The following is a 24,949-nucleotide window of genomic DNA, read 5'->3' as shown; positions in this document are numbered from 1 at the left end:
TAATGGCTGGGCAGGTTAGGACTGAGGTGCATTGGCAGAGCTGGGTATGTGTGGGCAGGAGTGGAATAATGGGTGCTACAACAGAGGTGAGTGTATGTGCATTAGCAGACTTGGGTGGGGGAGGAAACTGGAATAACTATAGCTGCTGCCAGTCAGAGTTGAGGTGCAATGACAGAGCTGGGGGGGGGGGGGGTCATGGCAAGACCCAGTCAAGATTGAGGTGCCCTGATACCGCTGCCACGGGATGCTTACATAGCCCCAGTCAAGGCCTGATGCCTGATACTCTCCACCCATCAGTATCAGTCCCCGTTCCCAGGACAATGTGATTTCATCCCAGCTGGATTTTGTCCTGGTAGTTAAAATACAGCAAGCCACGTCCCTGGCTGGTGTAAACCTGTGCAGACGCATGGATGCTGGTGGAGAAACAACAGTTTGAGCCCACTGAGGATGTGGTCCAACAGCTGTAAATTACATCTGTCAAGCTGGTTGGTATCTTGGCGGCTTTGCCATCCTACTCCATGTTCCAACCCCCATGCTTCCCAAAGACACCATGACCTTCCTGCCTTGGCAGGGATGTTAATTAGCCCCTGCCTGAATACCTCTGCACAGGGTGGTGTCGGGGCTTTCAGAGAGAGCTTTTGTAGCTTTCCCAGCATCCCGCGGCCCAGATAACAGGTCCGATGTGATCTGTCTGACAGTGCCTGTATGCTGGCTTCAAGAGCATGCTGACAGCACAGCCTGTGATTCAGGGGGACTCTACAATGCACTGGCTGTGGCACACAAAGTCTGTGACATGTTTACAGTCTAAATTAGCGAGCAAAGCATTGGCCCTGACGCACCGTGTCCCCATGCCTCCCGGCTTGCCGCAGAAGCGTGTCAGGGGAGGGCTGGAGGTGGTGAAGGAAACTTATTGAACTCCGGCAACTTCCAGCCTTGAGTCAGGGCAGGCCGCTCTGTGCCAAGAGGCTGCAGCCCGCTGCCCTGAGCCGGAGCAAACCTCTTTGAGGGCCAGTTTCCAAAGATAACTGCACAGAGTTCCTTGCAAGTCAGGCACCTTAATTGCTCCTGGGGTCATTAGGCTGCTCCCCAGGTGGGGTGTTTGCTACTTCTATCCAGAGTTAGGACCTCTGATTGCTGTACCATAGCTTGATTACTCTAGGGTTACCTTCTCCTCCCCCACCTCCATGCCCATCCCCACCTTTTGTCTATTCCCTCCGCGTAACCCAGGAGGTGGCTGGATAAGCATTGGACGGGGTAGTGTAGAAGCAGCATTTCTGCATTTGTGCAGGGGCTTGGCGTGGATGACTCCTGGGGTCCCTTCCATCCAGGTGTTTCTGTGTCCGTGCAGTTCTGCGTGCCCTTTGGGATGATGGGGGCCCTGCTCCGCCCTAGCACTGTAGAAGTAATTAGGTCCCAGCTGGGCACTGTGTGCTCTGGCTGCCCCTGAACTAACCTCTCCTGTTCTGTCGTTCCAGGGCTCTGATCTGAGGGCTGGACGTCTGAAAGGCCATGTGCTAACAGGTAAGCAGTGAAATTACTGCCTTGTCCTCCTGGGATCTCTGGCCCACATTATTACACAGCTGCTGCCATTGGGATGCAAAAGGGTGGCTTAGGGGCATTGCCTTGTGCTGTGTGGGAGCGCTCAGTGCCGATTCAGTTGTGATCTGTTGTTTCTTGGCTCAGAGGAGGCTGAGCGAGCGTCCAAGGGCAGCGAGGCCCAGCCCCTGGGCACTTACTCAGTGTTGCTCAATAGGGGAGGTTCTGGCCCATGGAGAAGCAAATCCAATAGGTCCAGCTCTTCCTAGCAGCAAGGACGGCAACTGCCTTAAGCGGATGGTGGACGGAAGCCGAGAAGTGGGTGCTGAGCAACTGCAGAGCTTTGCAGGGCTATACAGAGCCCCGTGAGGGGAAGGGCTGGGTAGGAGCAGGGATCTCACCCCATCCCTTCAAATCAGAACCTGCTGCCCTTTCCCTAGGAGGCCTGCACAGCAGCTTGGTCCATGCCCAGTCATTTCAACTTCACTGGGAACACACCTGTCACTCCCCACTGCAATGCCTGACCCTCTTACAAAGGGGCGGCCGAACAGGACACTGGGTGCAGGAACCCGGCCCCTGGTGCTGCTTGGGCTGGTACTGGATGCAACGGAAAGGGACCGTTCTCTCTCGCTTTGGGATCTCAGAGCCATGGGTTTTGTTGCAAAGAGAGGGACGGTTAGTGAAGAGGATTTAAAAATACCCCCTCTGCCCACGCACGCACACACACACACGCATACAGACACACACGCAGACCACTTGCACATTCCGATTTGCATTCAGTAAACACATGGAAAGATGTAAATAGCGAGGGATTCCCCACTTTGCAGGCCCTGACGGCAGCCTCAGAGCCGGAACTGCAGCGAGGAGGAGCAGTTTCACATTCTAACCAGACAACAGGCTGCTTTCTGATACCGATCTCTTGTTTAGCTAATACAGGAAAATGAGGAGGTGTTTCCAGCATTGCAAACTTTTTCTCAATGCAAGGCAGCCAGAGCGTTCCCCAACCCCTGCCTCCCCAATGTCTGTTGCTTAATTTGCACTTGAGCTACATTCAGGGTAAACTAACCAGCTGCTGAAGAGACCCTCAGTGCCAGGGTCCTGCTCTGGACAGAGTTTCTCTAGCTCTCAATGTGTGCCCACGATACTGGGCTCTTGTGACCATCTGTCCCTGACTCCACGGGCTTGGAAATTCAAGGAGCTCAGCCTTGCACAGCTGTGCACAGGTGGGAGAAAGGGAACTCTAGGTAAAGATGCATAGGGTTGGGTCCCAAGTGACCAGGCCAGTCCCACTGCTCCTTGCTGAGCAGAATTGTGAGAGAGACTTTCCAGCGTCAGGGACGAGGCTAGTTTGTAAATGACTCTAGTGCTCCAAGGTGGAGCTGTGATTTTTTTTCCCCCCTTCTGATTGCACGGCTTAATGTGACTGGGTCCTGGAGGAATTTCCACTCCTCTTCCCTTCACATCACATCCTTTTCCCCCAAATCAAATATGAAGTGCCCCTTCCAGCTAAGTTGGGGCTTTAGCAGTTAGGGAACATCTGCATACATAATCGTTTTGCATATGATTAGGCTCCCTTTTGCACACATGCTGAGAAGGGGAGCTGTCAAAGAGACACTAGCAATGCAGCAGCATTTCACATGAAGAGATACCCTGCTGACCCTCAGGATTCAGGGACAGGGCTGTGCCTTCCACGCCCTGCCTGTTTCCTGCACTGCAAACACCTGAGCACTGCAAACACCTGAGCAGACATGAGATCCAGGCCCCACATTTTGGAGAGGGACCTGGATCCAAACCATGCAGCGAGGAGCCTCTCTAGCTGTGCTCTGGGCCAGCTCTCTCTAGCTTCCTCCTTGCCATGGCCAAGACGTGACGCTGGAGGGGAAAACTAAAAAAAGGCTCAAGCAGCTAATGTACAGCTGGCCAATTGCACACAGCACTGGGTGCACGTGTGTGACATTCCTGCCTGACCCCAGCAGCAATCAGCCAATGCCCCGAAGCATGAGAACGGGGCATGAAGCTGCTGCTGTTAGTGGGAAACTAGCCCTCCTGCCACTCAGGTTAACCTGTTTTATTAGGAGATGCTCTGCCCTGCTCCGCTCAGCACAGCTTCCTGATCAGGGAACAGCTGGTTTTACTGAAACACCAAGTCCCTGTGTATTGAGGTATGGGACTGTTATCATGTTAGGAGAAAGGCTTGATCTTGGTGGAACAGAGGATCTTATACACTGAAAGTCAGTGGCCTTGTTAAAGCACCTGTTGGCTTTGGCCCTAACCTGGAAGACTGTGTCTCGCTCCTCGGATGCTTTTCACCTGATTCTGCCCATGGTTGCAGGAGGGGATTCTGTGTAGCAGACCTGGTTGCATCAGGCACTACATGGACACAGAGACAGTCCCTTCCCCAAGGGATTTAAAGTTCAAACTAAGCAAACAGAGGCTGAGAGACTGGCTCCTTCCCCCATTCCACTGAGGCACAGAGAGCGTGAGATTCACAGGGAGTTGGGCCTGAACCCCCATTTTCAGAGTCCAAGTGTCCTATATTAGTCCTAGAAGACTGTCCTCTCCCTCCAGCATTGCAGACTGCAGAACGCTTACGGTGCACCACCAGTGGGGAACTGGGTCACCGACTGAGCAGCAACAGCACCTAAAGCAATGCTGAATAGGGTGAATAGGGTAAAGCAGCCTGCTTCTTGTGTTGTAGGACCAGAACCCTGCTGCCCAGTACTCCCGGTACACTCTGGTCTGAGATGGAAGTGGTTAAAAAGAGGGATTGGTGAGGTGCAGTTTGCAAGGAAAAGGTGATTCTTTCTCAAGTGCCATAGGTGTGCACCGCATTCCAGCTGTGCAGGTTACGGCATGGTCCCTGCCCCGAAGGGTTTGCACTCAGAGCAGAGCAGGAGCCAACAGAGCAGGTGTAAGAGGGAGGCTCCGGGGAAGGATCCTGGGATGAAGGAAGCTGTTCTTGGGAGCCATGGACAGCATGGAAGAGGTCATAGGGCTGATAGTAGGGGATGGGACTGAAGAGATCCAGGGGCCAAAGCAAGGCAGTGTGAAAGCACGGAGAGGGAATATGAATGTGGGGCCCTCAGGAACAGAGTGCTGGAGGGCTTGGATGATAACAGGGAAGGAGGGAGTGAGGGCGGTGGCTGGAGAAGGAGGAGGGGTCGGGAGAAGGTTGTTTCAGGAGAGGGAAAACAAGAGTTTGCTTGCAGGCATATGGCGAGACTCCAGAGGGGCCCAGCCAGTTGGCAATAAAGAGAGGGATGGGCTGGGGGAAGGAGGGAAGGAGGCTGGGAGCTGGGGAGGGAGCACAGGGGATGCACACAGTGTGTGTGGCAGTGAAACACCTGAGCTTTGCAGCTCTAATGTCCTTCAGCTCTGTTTTTAATGACCAGTTGCCTCTGTGGACCTAAGCAGGGCAGGGGCTGTCCTGGCCCTCGCCCCTCGCTCCATACCCACCACGAGACCTGGGAATGGGAACCAAAGCTGTGTTGGCCATGGAGAAATGGAAGAGCCTGATTGCAGACCAGTTGACTTGGCTCCCCTTGCATTGGCCCACAGGGTCCCACTGCTCTGGAGCAGCCAAAGAAATGGTGTCTCAGGGACTGGGTAGCGAGGAGCTGCACCGAGGTCTCAAAAATGCAGTGACCACTAAGGCAAAGCAGAGGGGGAGGCAGGGAGTGAGGGGGGTCATTTGTAGTAGGGGGCTGAGGTATTGCTGAAGCTCAGGGTGGGTTCCCTAGTTAACTCCAGCAGCAAGTCAGTCGGACCGTAGCACACCACTGCGGTGCCGTTTGGTTCATTCGCTACACCCATGGCTCTCAGCCTTGTTAGAGTGGAAGCACCCCTCAGAAAACACCAGCTCTTAGTATTCACCCAGGGTTTGACTCTATAAGCGATCAGTTCATCTGTTGCAAAGAACAAAAAAAGGATCAAAGCAGGTCAAAATGTTTTAACACTGTGGATTCCTGTCTCAAATCTCTGGGTTCCTCTTATGAACCAGGTTTGCACACCTAACAGTGCTAGCATTGCATGGCACCCTTGAAAGGATCTCAAGGCACCCCAGGGTGCCCCAGCATGTTGGTTGAGAATCACTGCGCTAGATTGACCCAGTGTGTTTTCTGCACCCAGACTACGTCCGCCCCACGCCTCCATCCCGGAGTGGCTACCATCGCTATCAGTTCCGCCTGTATGAACAGCCAGCTTATGAGGCCATCTCCCTCAGTCCAGAGGAAGCAGCATCCTTGGGTAAGAGACAGCCAAGGTTTTCGCTCTCTGCTGTTGCCCTCGTGGTCTCTCTCCACCAGGATGATCAGCACAGTCATTTCATGTCTCCACGTTTTGCTGCTTCCTGCCTCAGTGCGGTGAAGTTTCCATGCCAGGAAGCCCCCAGGATCCCATTAGAAATGGACCCAGCCCAGGGCACAGCTACCTACTCACTCTGCAGTGGGCAAGCGCAGCAGCCTTCTGCAGCTCCTGCTTGTGCTGGCACACAAGCTGGCTTTTCTCGCTGGGCTGGGCTGTGCTAAGGTGGTTTCTTGGGCTGCTGCGAGCGGATAGAGAAAACCCCTCTGTGAGTGTGTGAAGTGTATCACATCTTTTGTCTACCCTCTAAATACCTGAGTTGGACAACCAAAAGCAGGCGGTTTGCTTGTCCTAAGAGCCCAGTCTTATGGGCCCTACCCCTTGGGTGCTGTTGATCAGATCCTGCTGATGTCAGGATGTGGAATGAGATGCCTGGAGTGAGTGACCCCTTCTTGGTGCAGTCCCATTAAACTCAGCAGGCTTGCCCCATCACATCATCTCTCCCCCACACAAGGAGAACCTCTCCCCATCCCCACGGTTTTGTTTCTGGTCCCTGTGGGGTTCTGGCAGTTTTTCCCCTGTGCGTGCTGCCAAGCTCTGCACTAGCAGCCATGTAGCAGTGTGTATAGATATGCTAGGTCACATATCCTACTGTTTGACTCAAGCTGCATGGTTTAAAACAGTAACATGAGCTTGCTCACCTGTGCTAGAACAGGTAACATGGTAAGCTTTGTGGAGTCAGCTGTTATCCCTTGAAAAGGGCAGGCAGAGTAATTTCACGTAGTAATATATTTTATTGCTATTTATTTTCCGAGTGTTGACAGTGTGCCAGGTATGCATCACACACCGTCTCCATCTCAAGGAGATTGCAAACTAGATCTGGCATAGATGTTCTTAGCACGAATAACTTGCCATGCAATGATGCAAGATCAGGCAGGTGGTGAAGACATTTTTGCCAGGTCACTGCTGGGAGAATCCACATCCCTTGCTTTTGTCTGGTAGGCTCTATACAACAACCCTAAAGTGCTTTGAAAACAGCCATTGGTTTAGTCTCAAACCCACTCCTAAGAAATGTGTTATCTGTCCCCATTATACGGATGCAGTAACTGAGGCCTAGACAGGTAAAATCACTTGCCCAAGGTTGGACCATGTCTGCTGCAGAGCTGTAGAGAGAACCTGGGAGTCCTGATTCCCAGAGCTGTGCTTCAGCTTCATCCACTCCAGGGGAGGAAGTGTTTTTCCAGAAAAAAAAATTGCGGGGAATGATGTGAGCATGTATGATGGTGTGTGGGTGTGTGTGGGGGGGTACCCCTGTGCCTACCCGTGCTGTGACCACACTTTGCTGCAGAGCAGATACCTGGAGCTGATGGAGGGAAGGAGCTGTGCTGAAATAGGGAAAAGCCAATGGGGAGGGTGAAGAAGCCTAGAGCAGGGCTCTCGCCAGAGCCACTGCTGGAGTTGGTGGCTACTGGGCAGCTGGACAGTGGTTCACAGGAAGAATAAAACATTGTGGGCCAAAAGGAAGCAGGGAGGGTGATCAACAGAAACCCTCCAAGGTGGGGGATATTGCCCCCTCCAGCAGGTTGGGCTGGGGAGCACACTCAGCCCTGCAAATCCTGAAATCATGGGGTTGGAGAGGACCTCGGGGGCTACCTACTCCAATCCCCTGAACAGTTGCAGGATGTGCTGTTCCTGACCCATCATCCCAGACACGTCCTGACAGGATGCACCTCAGCTCATGTGTGTCTGTTACCCTGGCTCCCCAACTGCTGCCTGGCCCATGTCTTTCATGAACTTGCTTGTTTTTGCACAGTACACCATCAGCTCTTTGGGGCAGTGCAGGTAGGTAGGAGAGAGAGTCCACTCCCCTGGGGGTACATGTTCAGTATTCACCCATGCAGCCCAAGCCAAGCCATCAGTAATGCAGATTTCAATATTAAGCAGGGATGATAAAAGCTTCCTTAGACAAAGAACCGATTGCAGGTGTCACGGCACTGAAGTAGATTCCCCACAGGAAGATGATTTGGCCCAAGCTGGTGCACTGCCATGGAAGGATCCCTGGCCAGAGAGGTAGGGGGGCAGCTGCCAGGCTGGGAGGTCTGAGCAACCATTGTGACAAGGAAGCACGTGGCAGGGCTGTGCAGAATCCTCAGGATAGTGGAGAGGCCTCCGTGGCTGTGAAACCAGGACAAGTCCTTGCCGGCACATCCCTGAGTTGCAGGAGTTTCGTCAGCGACACCTCGGAGCTATTCTGCATATCAAGTGGCAAGATAAAGATCAGAACTAATGAGGTTTGGCAATGGAATTGCACAAACAGCCTGCAAACAATGCTCACAAACCCTGATTCCGCCCCGCCAGGCACGTCCTCCCCAGGGGAGACGCAGCCCAGCTCCCAGCAGAGAAAGGCTGCATCTCACAGGAGATGGAGGCGAGTAAGTAGTGCAGGGGCTTCAGGAATGCCACGGGGTGACACGCAGGAAGCATGCATGTGTGGCACAACACCAAGATGTGGTGCAGACTCTTTCTTGCCCCCTACCTCTGATCCAACCAGGGTTCCTGCAGCCTAGTCTTCAGTATGGGAAGGGCGGGGTGGCTCTGACCCCCAAGCAGATGACTTATGAATGAACCAGCACTGCTGGACACATGGCACAGAAAGGGCTGCCAATGAGCACGTGGCATGGGGTGGTCTCCTAACAGTCCCTGTGGTTCCTTTCAGCCAGCATCAGTGCTGCTGATCATCTGCACAGGAAAATATGCCAGCATTAGCATATCGCCGTAATGACACCACTCCAGTCTCACTGGGTTAGGCCCCTGTGTGGATGCTCTGATTCAAAATACAAGCGGCCTTAATTTGATTTATCTTAATTCTCTTTAGAAGCCAATAAGGGCAAGATTAAGGCCTCTTTTATTCCCAATAAGAATGTGCATACAGGGACTGGATCTGGTTTAGATTTACACTTGTAGTGAATTCAGATTATTCATCTCAATGACTTCTGCCATGCAGACGAGGCTTCAGTGCAGCTGGGGATGAGGACAACTGTAGTCAGGCTCTTTTTTATCCCCAGGCTGATGAGCCTTGCTTTCCACTGGTCTCGCACACAGTAATAAAAATGGATCTGGTGACAAGCTCGTCTTATAGCCTTGTGGCACCCACAGGCGTTCATCCTGGTAGGTTGGCCACACTCCCCTGTGGAGGCACAGCTATGATTTCCTGCTAAGGCAGCCTCTGTTCAGCACACAGCCTTCATCTTCACATAGTCACGAGGTTCCCATCCGGCAGTCTACTGGGGCACCAGGTTTGGTTCTCTGTAGCAGCGCATCACTGTGGTCGCTGGAGTCAGCCCTTCACCCCTTTCTGAACTTTCACAGAGTCCGAGGTTCACGTCTGCAGCCAGTATAAATCAGTGTAGTACTTACGAAGTCAGGGAAGTTCCTTCTGCTCTAAAGCACCTGCAAATTTGGCCTTTCTGAAAGTGCGAGATGCTGGAGCTTTGCATCTGCACCTCTGTTCTGGGCCATCTCTGCCCTTGAAAAATGCAATGGATGCTTTCCATGGTAGAGAGGCTTGGTCATTTTGCACACAGGTGATTATGAACAGAATATATCAGACAATTGCAGCGATGGCATGAGTCCAAGCCTATGAAGTACAGAATGCACTAAGGGAAAAGGGCCAGTGAACAGCATATCACTAATCTGTTTAACTAATGGCTGTATTAACCAATATCCATCAACCTGCTATAAAGCAGTATACAAGCACAATCTTGCAAGAAGCCACTCACCTATTAAGACGATTAGTCAAGCCCATCCCTTCACCTCCTCCCAGGAAGTTTGCCTATCTCTTGGCCAGAATGACCCCCCAGAACATATAGTTGGGGCTAGTCAGACTGATGGGGATTTTCTGAGGCCTCCAGTGGGTTGTTCTGTTATGCCAATCAAGCTTTCTATCACCCTGTGTACCTGTCTGTCTGTCTGTTACCATGCATACATCACTCTACTTCATTTCGTCTCTTATATAGACCCAGTTGCTTTAGAATATAAGTCCACAAAACACCCGAGGGTTGGTTGTGCCAGGATTGTTTTTGAGTACTTTGCAATAGCCACAGCATTATGTTTGAAACCAGACTAGAAAGCGTGAGGTTGTTTTTGTCACCAGTTGAGCAGAGCTAGAGCCGTGACATTCAGAATCTGCATTGCCAAAGTGCCAGCGGGTGCGTGGGGAGGGAAGGGGCTGCATTGAGGATTGGACCCATGGCAGAGAGAGGAAGCAGCTCTGAAATCTGGATTTGTCTGTAACTGCCTTCCGTGCATTCAGTGCCCAGGGCAGGTTCAGTTGCCATTTTTGGGTCGGATACATACTAGTCAGCAGCTCGCTCAGTCTAAAGGCAAGCAGGAAGAACAAGAGTTATTTGGCCAGTGGGTATTGTCCTGAGTAGACAATGCACAGAAACCTTGTGAGTAACTGCATGTGCGATTCCCACATTGTCCCAGTTACAGAAGAGAAGAGCCTGAGACCCGTGTACCCCAGCTTGTTGGCTAGTGATTATTGCACAATTGACTTTTAATTAGTCCGTTTGCTGATTATTTTTCTCCATTTCTGTCTCCTTCCAGTTCTGCACATGCTAGGCCCGGCTATTAGCAATATCCGCCAGTTCCCCTTTAGATGGATCAGGGAACTTTATCTGAGTCGTTCATCTCTGAGATAATTGGCCACTTACACTGCAGAGACAGTTCATTCCAGCACGTATTTTGTGGCACACACTCTACTTTGGAGCGCGCAGGGTTATACAAGTAAATTACAGAGTAGCGGTGGCGAACTATAGGTAGGAAGGATCATGCGATACCATCTGGGGGCTGATCCTAAGATGTGCTAAACACCTGCATCTCCCCTTGACTTCACCCAGTGCTGGGGAAGGTAGGTTGGGAGACAAAATCAAAGAGCTTTCTGCCACAACAGCTTATGATCAGATAAAAGGCTGCATGCAGAGAAATGATCTTATTATTTGACGTTGTTGGGAGCGGCAGATGCTCAGCACCTCTGAAAATCAGGCTGCTTGCCTAAGTGACTGAATATGGATTTATGTTCCTCATTCTAGTCAGCTGGGTTTGAATATGCTGGCTTGTGTGACTTGTCCAAGGAGAACGGAGGGCTCCATCCCCCTCGAGGGAATTAATCGACAGAAGAGCCAAACCCAGAACCTAGGAGTTCAAGATCTGTGGGTTTTTTCACTGTAGTGGGAGTACCTTGAGATGCAGAAAGACTGCTTTCTGCCTCAGTGGATCTCACAGTGGCTGGGCAGATCCCAGCCTGACAGTGGACTGAAATATGTACTGCTGTTTTCTAGGGTTGGGAACTCAGGGATTTGAGATCACAGACCCCAGGGGTATAACATGTCTCTCTAACTGCAAGGTTTTCACATAGGCCATGTTTCATCCTGTTTTAGCACAGCCAATGATCTGCTGGTTGGTGGAACATCCCAGGCTGTGTCCAAAAGACGCTTAATAAAAGTCATGGATATCGTTATTGAAATATCTGATACCTTAGCAATGCAAGTTGCTAAAGCACCTGTGTCAAGCGAGCTGTGCACTGCAACTGTCACAGCACAGAGACCTGGCATTTAAAGAGTGGGATGATGGTTATTTTTAACCTTTTCACTGCTGAATCACAAGCCTGGTCTGCTCAGCGTTTGCTGTTGAAAATAACCCAAAGCTTCCTACAGCCCATCCAGTTGAATGCTGGTGGGAGACTCTTAGCAGGGCAGAAGTCCTAGTGAAGGCAGACACAAGGCCTTGGTCTCTTGTTGCCTGGGTATGGCACCTACATATCCGTGTTGACTTTAGTGGAGTTAATACCGATTTATGCCAGCGTCACTCAAGAGCAGAATCAAACCCTAAGTTGTTTGATACACCTGTGACATTTTCCCCATCTCTTGCACTGTGAAGCCAAAAGGCAATAAGTAAAGGGAAAAATGTAAGCCTGTATTTTGCAACATATCAAAATAATAAAGACCTGGATGCAGTTGACCAAAGCCAGGATATTTAACCTGAAAACTACTATCTAGGCCTCAGCTCACCCCTCTCCCTCGAAGTATTGTCATATGGGCGGCACAAAATCTCACTCTTCTCTGAAGTGCTGAGGCCCAGCAGGAAGTTGTTAAGGATGGAGCTGGCAGGCTTACCTCTGAATTTTCCATCTTGTCTTGCCTTCAACCAGATCCTTCTTGTTACTGTCATATAGTATTTTTGTTGATTTAATAGAGCCCCATGTATCTGCTGAATAAACATGAATCCCCAATATATGCCATCTGTTCAGGGCTGTCAGGTTTAGTAGAAGGGTGGGGTACTTAATCAAAGTACCTTCTACTTGCAGACAGTTCGCGATCAGATAGAAAGCAGCATGCAGGGAACTGCTATTGTGACTTATCAGGGAGATGAAGCAGAGTGGAATCCACGCTTTCTTTCATCTGGCTGTGGGAGAACCCATGTACAAATGGTTTCCAAAATCTTGGTATTAAAGGGAAGCTCTTAGTTAACAAACATGCTATAACAAACCCTAGCCCATCCCGGACTTCAGTACAGTGGTACCTGCCGCAATCATAGTCACTCAGTTTAACATGGCAGAAAGGGTGATAAACTCAGAACTTTCTGCTCCAAAAGCAGAGGTGTCCTATTACTTGAGCTAAACAAGACTCTCCACTAGCTCTAGGCAGAATAGGGCCTATGACACACAGTGAAGCAGTTCTCAGGGCATCCAGCAGATGGCAGCGGTACCTTTATTGAGTTATCACAGCTATTCTGAAGGCCTCTCGTGGTCTCTGATAACAAGTGATGAGCATGGGAGAGAGAGATAATCAGCTTAAAATATAAGCCCGGTGCAGCCCAGTTCATCAACATATATTATTTTTGATTCCTTACCCGTGTCATTAATAATCCCAGGGATGATTAATTAGGCACTGTTTTATCACTTCAACAAAGAGGAACACTTGAGCGGTGTGTACAAGAGAAGCAAAGTGCTCAGTTGCAGCCAACACCAAGACGATAAATAAAACACTGAATACGTATAAACAGCTCCTTGACTCTTCCCCTGTTTTGAATATCCTGGCTGAGACAGTCAGCCTTGGAACAGGAATGAGCCCCCGTGGGACGGGGATGGCTGAGAGCACTTTGGAGTGGCAGTGTGCCAGTGCAGATCGTTTCCTTTTTGCAATAAGGCTGAGGGAGACAATGGAACCGGAACAGTCGGTTTCACCTTTTGTAGGTATCAATGGTCACCTCCCAGTTCCCTGCTTTGCATGCTGCTCTTCTGTTGCACAATGCTGTTCGTACCTGGGTTCCCAAACCTAAACTCCCTCCTTAAATGAGACAGTGGAAATGCCTCTCTTCCCACTAGCTCCCTTGCATTCCCTTTCCTCTCCCTCCCCACAAAACATCTTGCATTTTTGGCTTAAAATAAGTAATGGAACAGTAGCCGAACTTCTGAATGACAAGCCATTTGCCCAGAAGAGGGCACTAAACTATGACCTATATAAGTATAGAACCATTGACATCAAATACTTGTTTTCCTCTTTGTTCAAATGAATGGGAAATAAAAAGGTCAAGAGAATAAACTATTTTTTAAAGAAAAAGATAAAGATAAATAAATCCTGCATTTTCCACCTTAAATCAGCAATTCAGGCCATGGCAAGGAGAGGCATTTACAATTGGAGGTATAAGACAAGCTGTTGTCCATCAAAAGGCCCATAGGTAGATCCTCCTGTATACTGCTAGGTAGATAGATGGAGCTGTCATTCATGACTAAAGCTCCTTCCTGGTTGACATAGCCCCATTTCTGGATAGATGGTCAAGGTCTTTACAGACAGAAATCTCTTTAACATCACAGATTGCTACAGCTTGGGGTGGGGGAGGGGAGAGGGGAGTACACCAGGGCACAGGGAGAGCTAGGTGACTTTCCCAAGGCCACGCAGCAAGTCAGTGGCACAGCCAGAAGCTGAGACAAAAGTGTTAGATTAGTTACTATATTTTGGGTAGATTGAAGATAAAATTTTGCGGTCTGTCAAATGTCAAACCCACTTACTTGGTGCAGAGGCGTTAACACTTGGGTCTGGCTTTGAACTGTTTAGCCAGTATACTGTCTGCTGCACCAAACACAGGGAAACTCCCTTCTGCATTGGGAAATTTAGTGATCCAGTGAAACCAATAAACAAGCCGACTCAGCAGAGGGACCGTATCAGTAACAGCAAGGTCTGACTCCGAAGGTGTGTGGTACTGCCGCTTTCACTGTCAGAGTTGTGAACACAGCGAGGCAAGCAGCCCTTTCACAGTAATTCTTGGCCCAGAGGACCCAGAACATAGCTTTTGATTTCTCCAGTGGTTGAGCTTAAAGCAAGCGTGTGCATGTATGCACATATAGTCCATCATCTCGCTGATTCCCTGAGGTTTGCGTTGACTCTCTTAAGATCATAATGCCTCAAATGGGTGATAGCAGTTTTGTACGAGTCACAAAGTCACAATAACCTGAGTTGCTTGCGTCTGGCATTGGCTCTGAGCAGAGCCGGTAGGGGAGAACCCCCAAGCTAATTGGGTTTCAGGGACTAGCAAAGGGAGAATTTGCAAACTCATTTTTTTTTGTCTCAGAAAGTAAGAAAGCAGCCCATTGCTGCTCCAACTCCTTCAGTTCACAACAAGGGGGCAAAGCTACATACCCAGCCTTGCTCCTTAGCCAGGACCAAATGCAGCATGTTTGTGGAGCATGATCATGTTCTGTGAATGATCCACAGGTGATCATGGCTTGCTGCCACTCTCAGCTAGGGGCAGCAGTGCTTTAGCTCAAGTGGTAGAGAGAAGGAAGTCTGCCTGCTTGTACTGAAGGTCCTTGATTTACATGCTGATGGAAGCTAATAGCGAGGGCAGTAAACAAGGAGGGTCTCCCTGAGAGAGGAAAACCCACACATCTGTGCTGTTTGCACTCTGAGGACTGTGCTGTTTACACCCTGTTCATCTTTTCCAAGGAAGGGAGCTAGTATCTGTTCTGATGCAGTAAGTCCAGGTTCAGGGGGGCGGGGAGGAGTGGTATATAATGCCATAGGGTGTGCATTGGAGCAGCATGACCACTCTGGTTTACAGTGCTGATGTGTGAAGAGTCCTGTTTGCACTGGGAAGCCGAGCAAGGTGTTCACCGAAGGGCATATGTCCAGAGTGCACAGGTTACCCGAGTGGACAAGATGAGCAGCTGAGAGGGACAGACAGGAAAAGCCAAGATAATTAGGTGCTAGCTTGCTGAGCAGCGAATGGGCAGGAATAACCCTTGTGCACTTGCAGCGCATGCCAGGGGTTATCAGCATTCCCAGACCTGGAAGGAATGCTTAGGCTGCCTGGCCCTAGGATTGTGTGCACACACGTGTGGATACAACATGAGCGGGATTTTCAAGGAGCCCTGGTGCTGGCCGTGTCCTCCAGAGTCCATCATAAAGCAGCCACCTGTCTCCCTGGTAGCAAAATGGGGCCCTTCCTGGGCACCTGTGGACATCCCAAGCTCCAAAGCAGGTTGCTTTCAGTAGGACACTGCCAGGACAGTCCTGCTCTGCTCTCTGCAAAGTTTCACTCGCAGATTCCCACTGGCCCTGGCACCAATGCACAAGTGCTCACCAGCATGCTCTCTGGAAGAGCGTCACCAGAGAGGGAGTTTGCAGAGAACCAGCCTGCTTGGGTGCCCACTGCAACAGATTCCTCCTTGACATGCTGCCTGCAGACACCGGCTCAAGCTCCCAGGCCAAGCACCATGCTCCATGCTCCCTGCAGCAGCTTGGCCAGCCCTCATGCCAGCAGCGAGGTATTATTTTCGTTTCCACCCAGTGCTAGATTCTCATCTGGGCTGCGCCCCTGACTCACGGCAGGGCCTTGTGCAAGGCACTCCTTGTGCCTCAGTTCCACCCAGCTGGAAAATCGAGTCTAACCAGGAGCAGGTTGGGAAGCTGAGGCAGCATCTCTGCTTGGCCACTCTGGGATAAATAATTTGCCCAGAGCAGAGTGGAGCTGGGATGGTCCCTCAAGTAGGTTACAATGCCCTGTAGGACCCTGGACAGAGCGTGGCTTCATGGCAGATCCTCAGTAGGAGAACAAAGACGAGTAAAGAGTCAGGCAGGTGCTAAACATTCCTTCGTAACACTAGTAATATCATCGTACCCTCCCAGAGACAGGGTGGTGACCCACTTCCCCCTAAGGCCCTGTCTACACAGCAGATCAGACTATATGAACTGTGTTTAAACGTGGTGCTCACCGGCAGAACGTTGCTGATGTGAAGCCTAATCCAAAACCCACCGAAATCACTGGGCTTTGAATTGGGCCCCTGGACAGGGAAAGCCACGGGAGAATTGTGTTTCCAACCACCTCCTCACACTATGCTACAGTCCCCCTCTTGCAAATACAGCTGGAGTGCTAGCACTGGGACAGTGTCCCTGGCTTCTCCTACTGGTGGCTTGAACGCTAGGGAAGAGGCTTCTTTGATCCCCCGGGGTGGCATGGACAAAGACCAGATGATAAGAGATTTCTCTGTCTCCTGCTCATTGCTCTGAATCCCATTGCCCTCAGGAAGACAGGCCACTTCCTGCAGGATGTAATGGGAGCGTGGAGAATTGCACTGAAGCCACAGGACAGGGATGTTGGGAGCATCAGGTCCAGTTTCTGACCCTGCCTCAGCCATTAGATCTCCTTTCCATTTTTTTACAATGGGAGGAATCTCCCCCAAGAGGAGTTTTGCTCTTTGACCCCTGGGGGTGGCCAGCACCAGGAAAACACCCACTTAGCAAGTCTCAGAGTCTTGTCTTTAGCAAGTCTCAGACACCAGGCAGTGCAAAGGGAGTAGGACACAGTGCCTAGCTTGCCCGCAGCAGCAGAACAGATCCCTGAACACCCAAAGGATTTAAATCCACAACAAGAATGGAAGCAGCCTGAAGACCTAGCATCCCCTACCATCAGCTGAGAACCAGGTTCCTCCACAATCCCTGTCCCTCCAGCTGAGGGACAGCAGCAGATGGGGAAAAGGAGCAGCTAGCCCGACAGTCTAGAGCAGAGTGGGAAGATGTGCAATTGTCCAGCTCTCTGCCAGGGAAAAGTTGGGCCCAAACTTCTCAGCTAACTCCCTGGGAGGAATTACCACTCGGCAGTTATTGCCCGCAAGTAATTGAACGGGGCTGTGAAACAAGCGCTTTTCAGCTGCACTATCCAAAGTGTAGAAGTCTGCGGGTGTCATTTACTGGTAAAAAGGACTCCCGCCCACCGCCACTGGGACATCATTAATCTTTGGAGAAAAAACATTAGGGCTCCTCTCACCGAGAACAGCCCCAGTGATGAGGCAGATAAATTACAGAATGCACGCTGATCTCGGGCAGGAGCCCGTGTCCTGGGGCCAGCAGTAGATGCAAGTGCTTTGCACGTGAGACCTCCCATCAACAGTTAGGGCCTTCTCGTCTCCAGCCCACATGATCCCTCATGTGTTACACCAGCTTCCCCTTTCAGCTCACCCTCGGTATACCGCCACTTCACTCCAGATGCACATCAGTGCTCAGCGACGACAGATCCAGGCACAGTTAGAAATGAAGGCTAGTCAGCCTGGTGACTGGTGGCCTCAATGAAACCGAGGAGGCTTTACATTCTGGTGGCAGCTTTGCACCCTCCTTCACTCTGCAAGTGGAGAACAGCTCACTCCAGCCTCTACTTCTGCCCTCGTGGGCAGTGGTGCAGCTGGGACAGGGTGAGGGGCATGGGCCTACACCAGTGCCTTGACAAGCGCTTAACCCTGTGAACGGGAGCATTGTCCAGCATCTGTGGCACAACAGCAAGCGTCAGAGCTCTTCCCAAGTCTACCACTTCCTGGACAGGCAAGTCACTTCTGCTCCTTGTGCCTCAGTTTCCCTGCTGTACAGCAGCTGTAAGCGTGGGTGTTTGTGGAGTGGTCTCAGCTGGTCTGACTGCAGCAAGCCCTGAGATAAGGGCAAAGCTGTGTGTGATATAATCCTCCAGGAAGTGAGCTTGAACATGGACCAAACTAAGCATGAAATGTCTTATTGTTCTTGAAGGGAGGGGACTGTGGCCCTCTCGACCCTTCTCCCCCTGTTCCCCCCTAAGATTCCCAGCAGTTCTTTCTCTCTCTGCCATCCCTGGCCGTTAATCAAGAGTTCTGGTGAGTCACCAGCACCAAGTGTTACTGAATCAATTAGGCCATTTGGTGTCAGAGCAGCAGTGATTCAGGGACTGTCAAATATTTGCAGAGAGAAATCACTGGCTATGCCCAGACTGGGGGAAGAGCGGGGGGGAGGTGGGGAAGGGGTGCTTGACCAGTTCCTGTTGCAACAACTCTGGTTCTGCAGACCAGCACAGGGCAGCAGGGTGGGAGGACTCTTTTACCCTAGCCATACTGGGCTGTGGGCACCTCAGGTGCACAGGGGTCATTATGGGCACTCTGAGGCTTGGGACATGTCAGACACCCCAGCTGAGGGAGGAAGTGCTGGGTACATGGGACAATGGGCGTCTCGTGAGGTTAAACACCTGATACTTGAGTAGGGGGATCTTGGTCACTAAGCCTGGGGGCTTCTCCAAGGCATACAAAGCTGGGAGGTATGGGAGAGCATTGGCCATCCAGGACCACGGGGGTGGGGGGCTCTTGGAAAGCCGGGGCATCCTGTGAGAGCCTCATACTTGAGTCTGACATCATCCTGCAAGACCCATCAGACACCTCCGCTTCCTGGTAGCTGAAATGTCCCCAGCTGAGACTGAAATCTCACCCAGCAGCAAGTGGTCACTGTGGCTCTGCGGTTTTCCTGGACTTTGAGCTAGGTGGTACTGTGCTGAACACAGTAGTGCTGAAAGGGGGGAGGGGGGATCCACGTGGGGTTTTCCCCAAGGAGGGCACAGGCCTCCCCTAGGGGCAGATGGGCCCCACGTGTTCTCAGGTGGAAAAGTAGGTTGGGAAAAACCCTCTTTCCACAACACACCGTGCGATTCTGGGCAGAGGCCTGTGGTCCTGGGCAAAACCTGCGCCTCTTTGGCTCCTTTCCTCCTGGGCTCTACACAGAAGTTGTCAGCAGTCATAAAGGCTCACAAGCCCTGTGGCAGGCAGGCCAGTGCCCCTGTCTTTACCTAACCCCCTGTGAAATGGGGATAGTTTTGATCTACTGCCTGGGGCTCACAGAATGCTTTGAAATGCTCTTGCAAATGGCACTAGTAGAGGGCAAAGGATCAGGACAAGGAGCACCATTACAGACATGTCCCTGCCCCCCTTTCCCTTGTCCGAGTCCGCAGCTGAGCCAGGAAGCCAACCTCAGGGTCCTGTGACCTGGTCCTGCACCTTACTCGTAGCCCATTCCTCCTTGCTCCACGCTCTGTCTCTCCTTTTAGCATTTCATGGTCATATTAGATCTCACTCACTGCCTGTCCGAGCAGCTCATTTATGGGAAATGACCATCTGTGGGTCCCTGGGCATGTCCCAGTGGATAAGCGCTGCTATCACAGGATTGCCTCCTGTGTAGAGCCACAGGGGCTGGTACTGGATCGGAGCAGGGACCCACCTACTGCGCTGTCTGGTGACTGGCAAAGGATGCTGCAGTGAGCAGGGTGGTTGTAGAATACGCTACAGCTAAGGGAAGCTGCTTCCTAACTTCTAGCACCTAGGGCTTAGCTTGTATCCTAAATCAGGGAGGGTCCTATCCCTTTAGGTGTGTTGTTTAAATCAGGATGTTCTCTTAAGCATGTAGTCCTGTTACAACCCCCCTCCCCCCCCCAAGCGCCTTGTCTTCCTCGCAGCAGTTGACAGGGATGCACTGCGTCATAGCAGCGTTTCCTTTCACTAGCCTCACACTGGCCCCTTTTGAATGTTGTTGGAAGTCCCCTGGCTCTCATGTCAAGAGGCAGGGTGCTAGGAGCCCCACAGCTACCCTCTCTCTTTCTCCACAGGGTTTAGCTTGTACTGTTTTTGCTGGGGGCGCCTCCAAGGGTAAGTGGCCTCTGCCATGAGATTCACTCCCAAAGAGATGGTCCCTACTCTGAAGAGTCCCCTTGCATTTGCCTAGCCAGAGCCACTCATTGCAACGTCTGCAGGCAGAAGGGGAGAGAGGACGAGCTAACTGGGCCCCACAAAGCTGAGCCTGCTCCCCTCCTGAAAGGTAAAGCACACTAGAACGATATCAACAACTTTTTTTGTTAACTGCACGAGTTATGTTAACCTCCGAGATGCAGCCTGTTAGATATAAAAGGCGCTTTAACCCAGTGCAACCATCCCAGGCAATGTGAGCAAGGCTTGAACTTGCTCCTGTACCCAGGATGGGTCCCTGCAGGTCAGGAGTGAGGCACTTTTGGTGGGACTGCTGCAGGCTGTGGGTCTCTGTGGTTGGCTGTCCAAGGATCACAAAAGGAAACTAGTAGGTAGTAAGTTTAAAACTAAGAAAAGGAAGTTCTTTTTCACCCAGCGTGTAATTAAAGCGTGGAAGTCCTTGCCACCAGATGCGGTGGAAGCTGACAGTTTAGCCAGATTCAAACAGGCATTGGACAAATTCTTGGGGAAAGGGGCATCGGTAGCTATTGAGCAGTTAGGGGCACAGCCTCTGAGTCAGGACTTCTTAGATCTTAAATGCTGGAGGCTGTAAGTGAGAGAGAACAGTGGTCATACCCAGTTCACTCTCCCTTTCAGTGTCCGTTCTCTGCCACTGCGTGACACAGGAGACTGGACTTATGATCTGACCCAGGAAATGGCAATTCTCACATTGTTATGTTCATCTGTTCTTGTTCTTACCTGTGCAGTTACAAGGCGAGTAAAGCAGGGGGTGTTCTCAACGACACCTTGCCAGGCGTCAGTACTGGAATGGCATATTCTTTGCATATGCACTGCCTTTTCTGCACTGCAGCCCCAAAGTATGGGTGTTATGGGACCCTGCATAGCACCAGTGGCCAAACCTAGAGTTAATGGCTACTTCCCCAGAGGCTTGCCCCATGGGAAGAGAACGTCCCATGAGGTGGTAGCTTGGGGAAAGGTGACTGACCTCACAGTGCATGCCATGGGCACAACCGCATCCCATGAGAGCAGCGAGCGGCATGTTCCGTGATTGACACTTCCTTGGGGTTAACCTCCATCCGACAATCTTGTAGAAAAAAGGAGGCTGTGCAGTAAAACAGGGGCTTTTTCACTCTTGTCTGGCTACTGAACCGCAAGGCACTTGGCTGCACTGCTCCTCGCTCTTGAGCACTGAGTCATCCCGAGGCCGTGGGCTTGTGCAAGCCCGTTCCTAAGCAGGGTCCTCCTCCCACTTGTAGCAGGAAAGGGGAGGTGCTCAAGTCAGGCTGAGTCCCGCCGTGGCTCGTTCTTGCTCTACTCAAGCCATTGCCAGCATGGCACCCGGTGAAGCAATTCCACGCTTTGCTCAGCTGTTTTGCAAGAGCAGCAGGGCTTGTTGGCTGTGTTTGAGATTTGAATTCCGATAAGCGACACCAATCTCTTCCATGGCATTAACAAGATGGACGGGATGCGGTGTGGAGGGGCAGAAGAGGCATGTGGAATAAACAGCAGGCTTCAGTTTCACTAAGGCCCAGATCCATCCTTCTTTGACACACCTGTATCCTCCCTTTGCTTTAACTCGATCCGCAGGGCTTGCGAAGTTAGCTAGATGCAGGCAGCATGATGCCATGGGCTACTGCAGTGATGGCTCGTTGCCGTACTGTAGACGGATGGGGGGGGGGGGGGAGGGTGAGCACCCACCTTAATGGGGCACATTCAGGTTCACAGTGAGCTCTTCAAGAAGCCCTGCTGGCTGCAGCAGCAATGTCAATACAGCACATAGTCACCAGGATGATGAGGAACTTCTAGCTCTGATGAGGCCGTGAGCAAACAGACCTGCTCAGCATGACGGGGAAGATCTCAATAAGTCTTGGATGTGGCTGGCGCCTCTGCCCTGTGCCACCCCTGCATCCAGCCAAGGAGAGGCAGGCTCCTTGAGCTTCCTGCCCAGCCAGGCAGAGGGGGATTTCTGTGTCTCTGATCAAGGGAGCAGGATGTATTTAGTACTCCCACAGGAGAGGACATCCCTGTCACATCACAGCTGGGGAGCAGGGGCTTTCCTGCCTCCCACAGCCAAGGAGCAGGACTTCCCTCCCGCCCCCATCTGAAAGAGAGGATCTCCCACCGCCCCCAGCCCCAGGAGAAACACCCGCGCTGCCTCCGGCCTGGGCACAGAGCGATCCCGCGGCCACCGCATGCAGAAGGAACGGCCCCCTGCTTCCAGGTGCCGCACTCTCAGTTCCCCAGAGCATGTGACAGGTGCCAGTTCCTTGTGAGTGCTTGGTCACGACTTCCCCAGGGCTTGCTGTGGTTTTACTTCTTGTTTCTCAGGAAACGTGCTCCTGTGGCGCACAGCCCGTCTGGAGCTCTGGCTTCACATCCCCACCTTGTTGGGCTGGGAGGCACAGCTCACAGGTGGCCCAGCTGGGCGCTGTGGTCTGGCTGTGTGGCTTTTCCCAGAATGCCAACAGGGACGGGCAGGTGTGGACTCCACGACACCTGCGACCCTCTGTTGGCGCCCAGACGCAGGAGGCACCAAACTCCCTTTGCAATAGCCACGTTGGAGCAAAGCCATGCTTAATACAGATCTCTGGGGAGCAGGGCCAGGATCCAAGCATGCATGGGGTAGAGGGGGACCTTGCCGGCCCTCAAAATACCCAGGAGGATTTGCATCAGAGGCAGCAAGGGTAAACTGCACTGCATCCCCAGGTCTCTTTCAAAGGGAGGCCTTGGAAGCTTCCACGTTCTCCCCCACACAGAGCATCTGGGGATTTCCACGGCACCTTGGGGTGGGCTTGTGGGAAGCCGTGGGAAGGTCTGCTCCAAAGGTCATCAGGAAGCAGAAGAGGGGGCGGGGAGGGGAACATGTAAGAAGCAAACAACGTTTGCAACAAACAAAACTGAGGGAGGGGGTGACTGTAATGTCTTGGGGAGGTGAGCAAGCAGCAGCTTGGGACCCAGCCGACCCGACTCTGCCACTAGGCCCCTTGGGGTGTCCTCTGCATCCTCGCCTCTGCCTGGCTCTGGAAGATGCTGGGTGTCTCTGGTGGCCTTGATCTTGATCTCTCACATGCACGCTCTCTCTGAGTCTGCCTCTCTCCTTGCAGGATGTGGTCGGTATCACACAGGACAGAAAAACAAACAGCAACCTTGGTGTCTTTTGCTAGACCTGGCCTGCCCTCGAGCCTGCCCCCACACTGCCCACTTGGAGAGCCCCGCCAAGCCCAGCACTGGATGGTCATCCAGCCCTCCAAGCCAGAGCCTCTGCCTTTGTAAATGGATGCAGCACCTTTGAGGCCTGGGCTGAGGACCTGGTTCCTTGTGCCCACCTGCTTTCCATGGTCTGTTCCCCTGGTCCCTTCGAGGGAAGCTTACCCCACAGTGCTGGGGCAGGAGGAAATGCAGGAGATGCCCCCATGGTTCTCCCTTGACTTCTCTGGCATGCTAGGGCTGGTGCATCCAATGGTGGTGGTCATCTAGCAAGTCTCTTACATGCATGCGTGCTCCTGGTGGCCACAGCATGTGCCTGGGCACTCCCAGGAGATGGAACAGGAAGGACGAGAGGCAAGCTGGAGGCTAAGAAGTGACTGGGCCAAGCACAGCTCTCTTTGCTTTGGCCCATTACCCCAGGACAGGAGTGGCTTGGGATTGCACTGGCCAGTCAGCGGGTGAGTGTGGGGCCTCTCGTCCAGCAATAAGCACACAAGTGGAAGGCTGGAAAGAGAGGAGACAAACAACAAGCAGAAGCACCTGCAGGCAGCATGGCCACCAATCCAAGAGCCACGGTGAGGCTCCCAGCAGTCAGCCCTAACAGCCAGGAGAGAGCCCCAAGGGCCAGTTCTGCTCTCAGTTGATTGCATCGGGTCCCAGGGGGCTGGGTGTGCACTTTGCCAGCAGAAACAGCGCTGTCCAGTGCCTGTTGCTGAAGCCGCTGGCCAGTGTGGCCTTCAGGGTCTGGCTCTACTCACCCACCCTTTGGTCTTTTTCCAGGTTCCTGGCCACTGGAGCGGTTTGTTGAGCAGTTTCGACTTGGATCCCCTGTGGCTTCGACCCAGTTCCTCACCCAGCACCACAATGACTAGGAGCAGCGTCAAAGTGTGAGGCCAAACCCAGAGCCTCCCTGCTCACTGCTTGGCTTTAGTGGTGGTGAGCTCATGTCTCCCGCATCTCCCGCAAAGAGCTACACTCCCAAGGACCCCCGCTCAGCCTCTGTCTCAAGAAAGAAATGCTCGTCCCAATCCTATTAGTAACACCTGGCCTTGACATGACTGGGCCCTCCAGTCGGTTGCTTCCCATTACAGCAGGGTCTTTCCTGGCCTAAACATAGAGTATTTCTTGCCTTATAGTGTTTTTGCTGCTGCTCATAGTTGCAATCAAAATAAAAGAGCTAGCACTGGCTTTAATTGCACTGCGGGGTCTGTTCTGTGAATTCCTCGTGCAAACAGCAGTCTCACAAGTAAGCACCAACACAAAGATTACTTGGGAGCAGGTGCAACGTGGTGACTAAAGCCACAGATAGGCATGAGAACACCTGGATTCCCTTCCCAGCTCCAAGAGGACAGGTGACACAGTGATTACAACTCGAGTGCGGAGGCAGTGCTCCTGGATTCCCTTCCTGTCTCTGTCACCAACTCACCTTCTGACACTGGGTAGCTCACAGCGTCTCCCCAGTAGCCACATGGTCAAAATTACAGCGGATCATGCTGACTACTGCACACAGAGGGCTCGGGACTCAGGTAGGTTTGCAAAATGATTGAAGAGCTTCTGGGCCCTCCTCATAAGGGAGGGAAATGTCCCTGAGTACAGAGCAGGTTTAAGAAGGCAGCGATGTGATTTTCCAAGGGACGTAGCATGTCAGGCATAGATCTGACACCAACCCCCGATTAAAAATCTGACCCCTGTTTCTTTGCCTACCTGGGAGCTGGGATTCCAACCCCGAATATCTAAAAGCTAAAAGCAAAGCTGGCTCCATTTGTGGGTGTTGAGCTCTTGGAAAACTGGGCCTGGCTTCTTTGAAATCTCCAACCCATAACAGCACTTGGCAGCACTGACAAGACTTTCCAGCTCCAAAGC

At 52.0% G+C, this 24,949-nt stretch overlaps 1 protein-coding gene across 1 annotated transcript in view; it reads left to right on the top strand.

The window, feature by feature from the left end:
* PEBP4 (phosphatidylethanolamine binding protein 4) overlaps positions 1-24,284 on the top strand; it is a 154,731-nt gene extending 130,447 nt beyond the window's left edge. Inside the window, exons 5-7 of the mRNA XM_006263899.3 lie at positions 1,476-1,521; positions 5,665-5,781; positions 23,867-24,284. Of these exons, the coding sequence (XP_006263961.2) occupies positions 1,476-1,521; positions 5,665-5,781; positions 23,867-23,958 (255 nt within the window). The 3' untranslated portion in view covers positions 23,959-24,284. The remainder of the gene's footprint in view (positions 1-1,475; positions 1,522-5,664; positions 5,782-23,866) is intronic.
* The last annotated feature ends 665 nt before the right edge of the window (positions 24,285-24,949 follow it).

Source organism: Alligator mississippiensis, chromosome 7 (genome assembly GCF_030867095.1).
Source record: "Alligator mississippiensis isolate rAllMis1 chromosome 7, rAllMis1, whole genome shotgun sequence".
Taxonomy (NCBI): Eukaryota; Metazoa; Chordata; order Crocodylia; family Alligatoridae; genus Alligator; species Alligator mississippiensis.
Note: the sequence above shows the minus strand (reverse complement) of the source record. Positions and strands in the feature narration are given on the sequence as shown.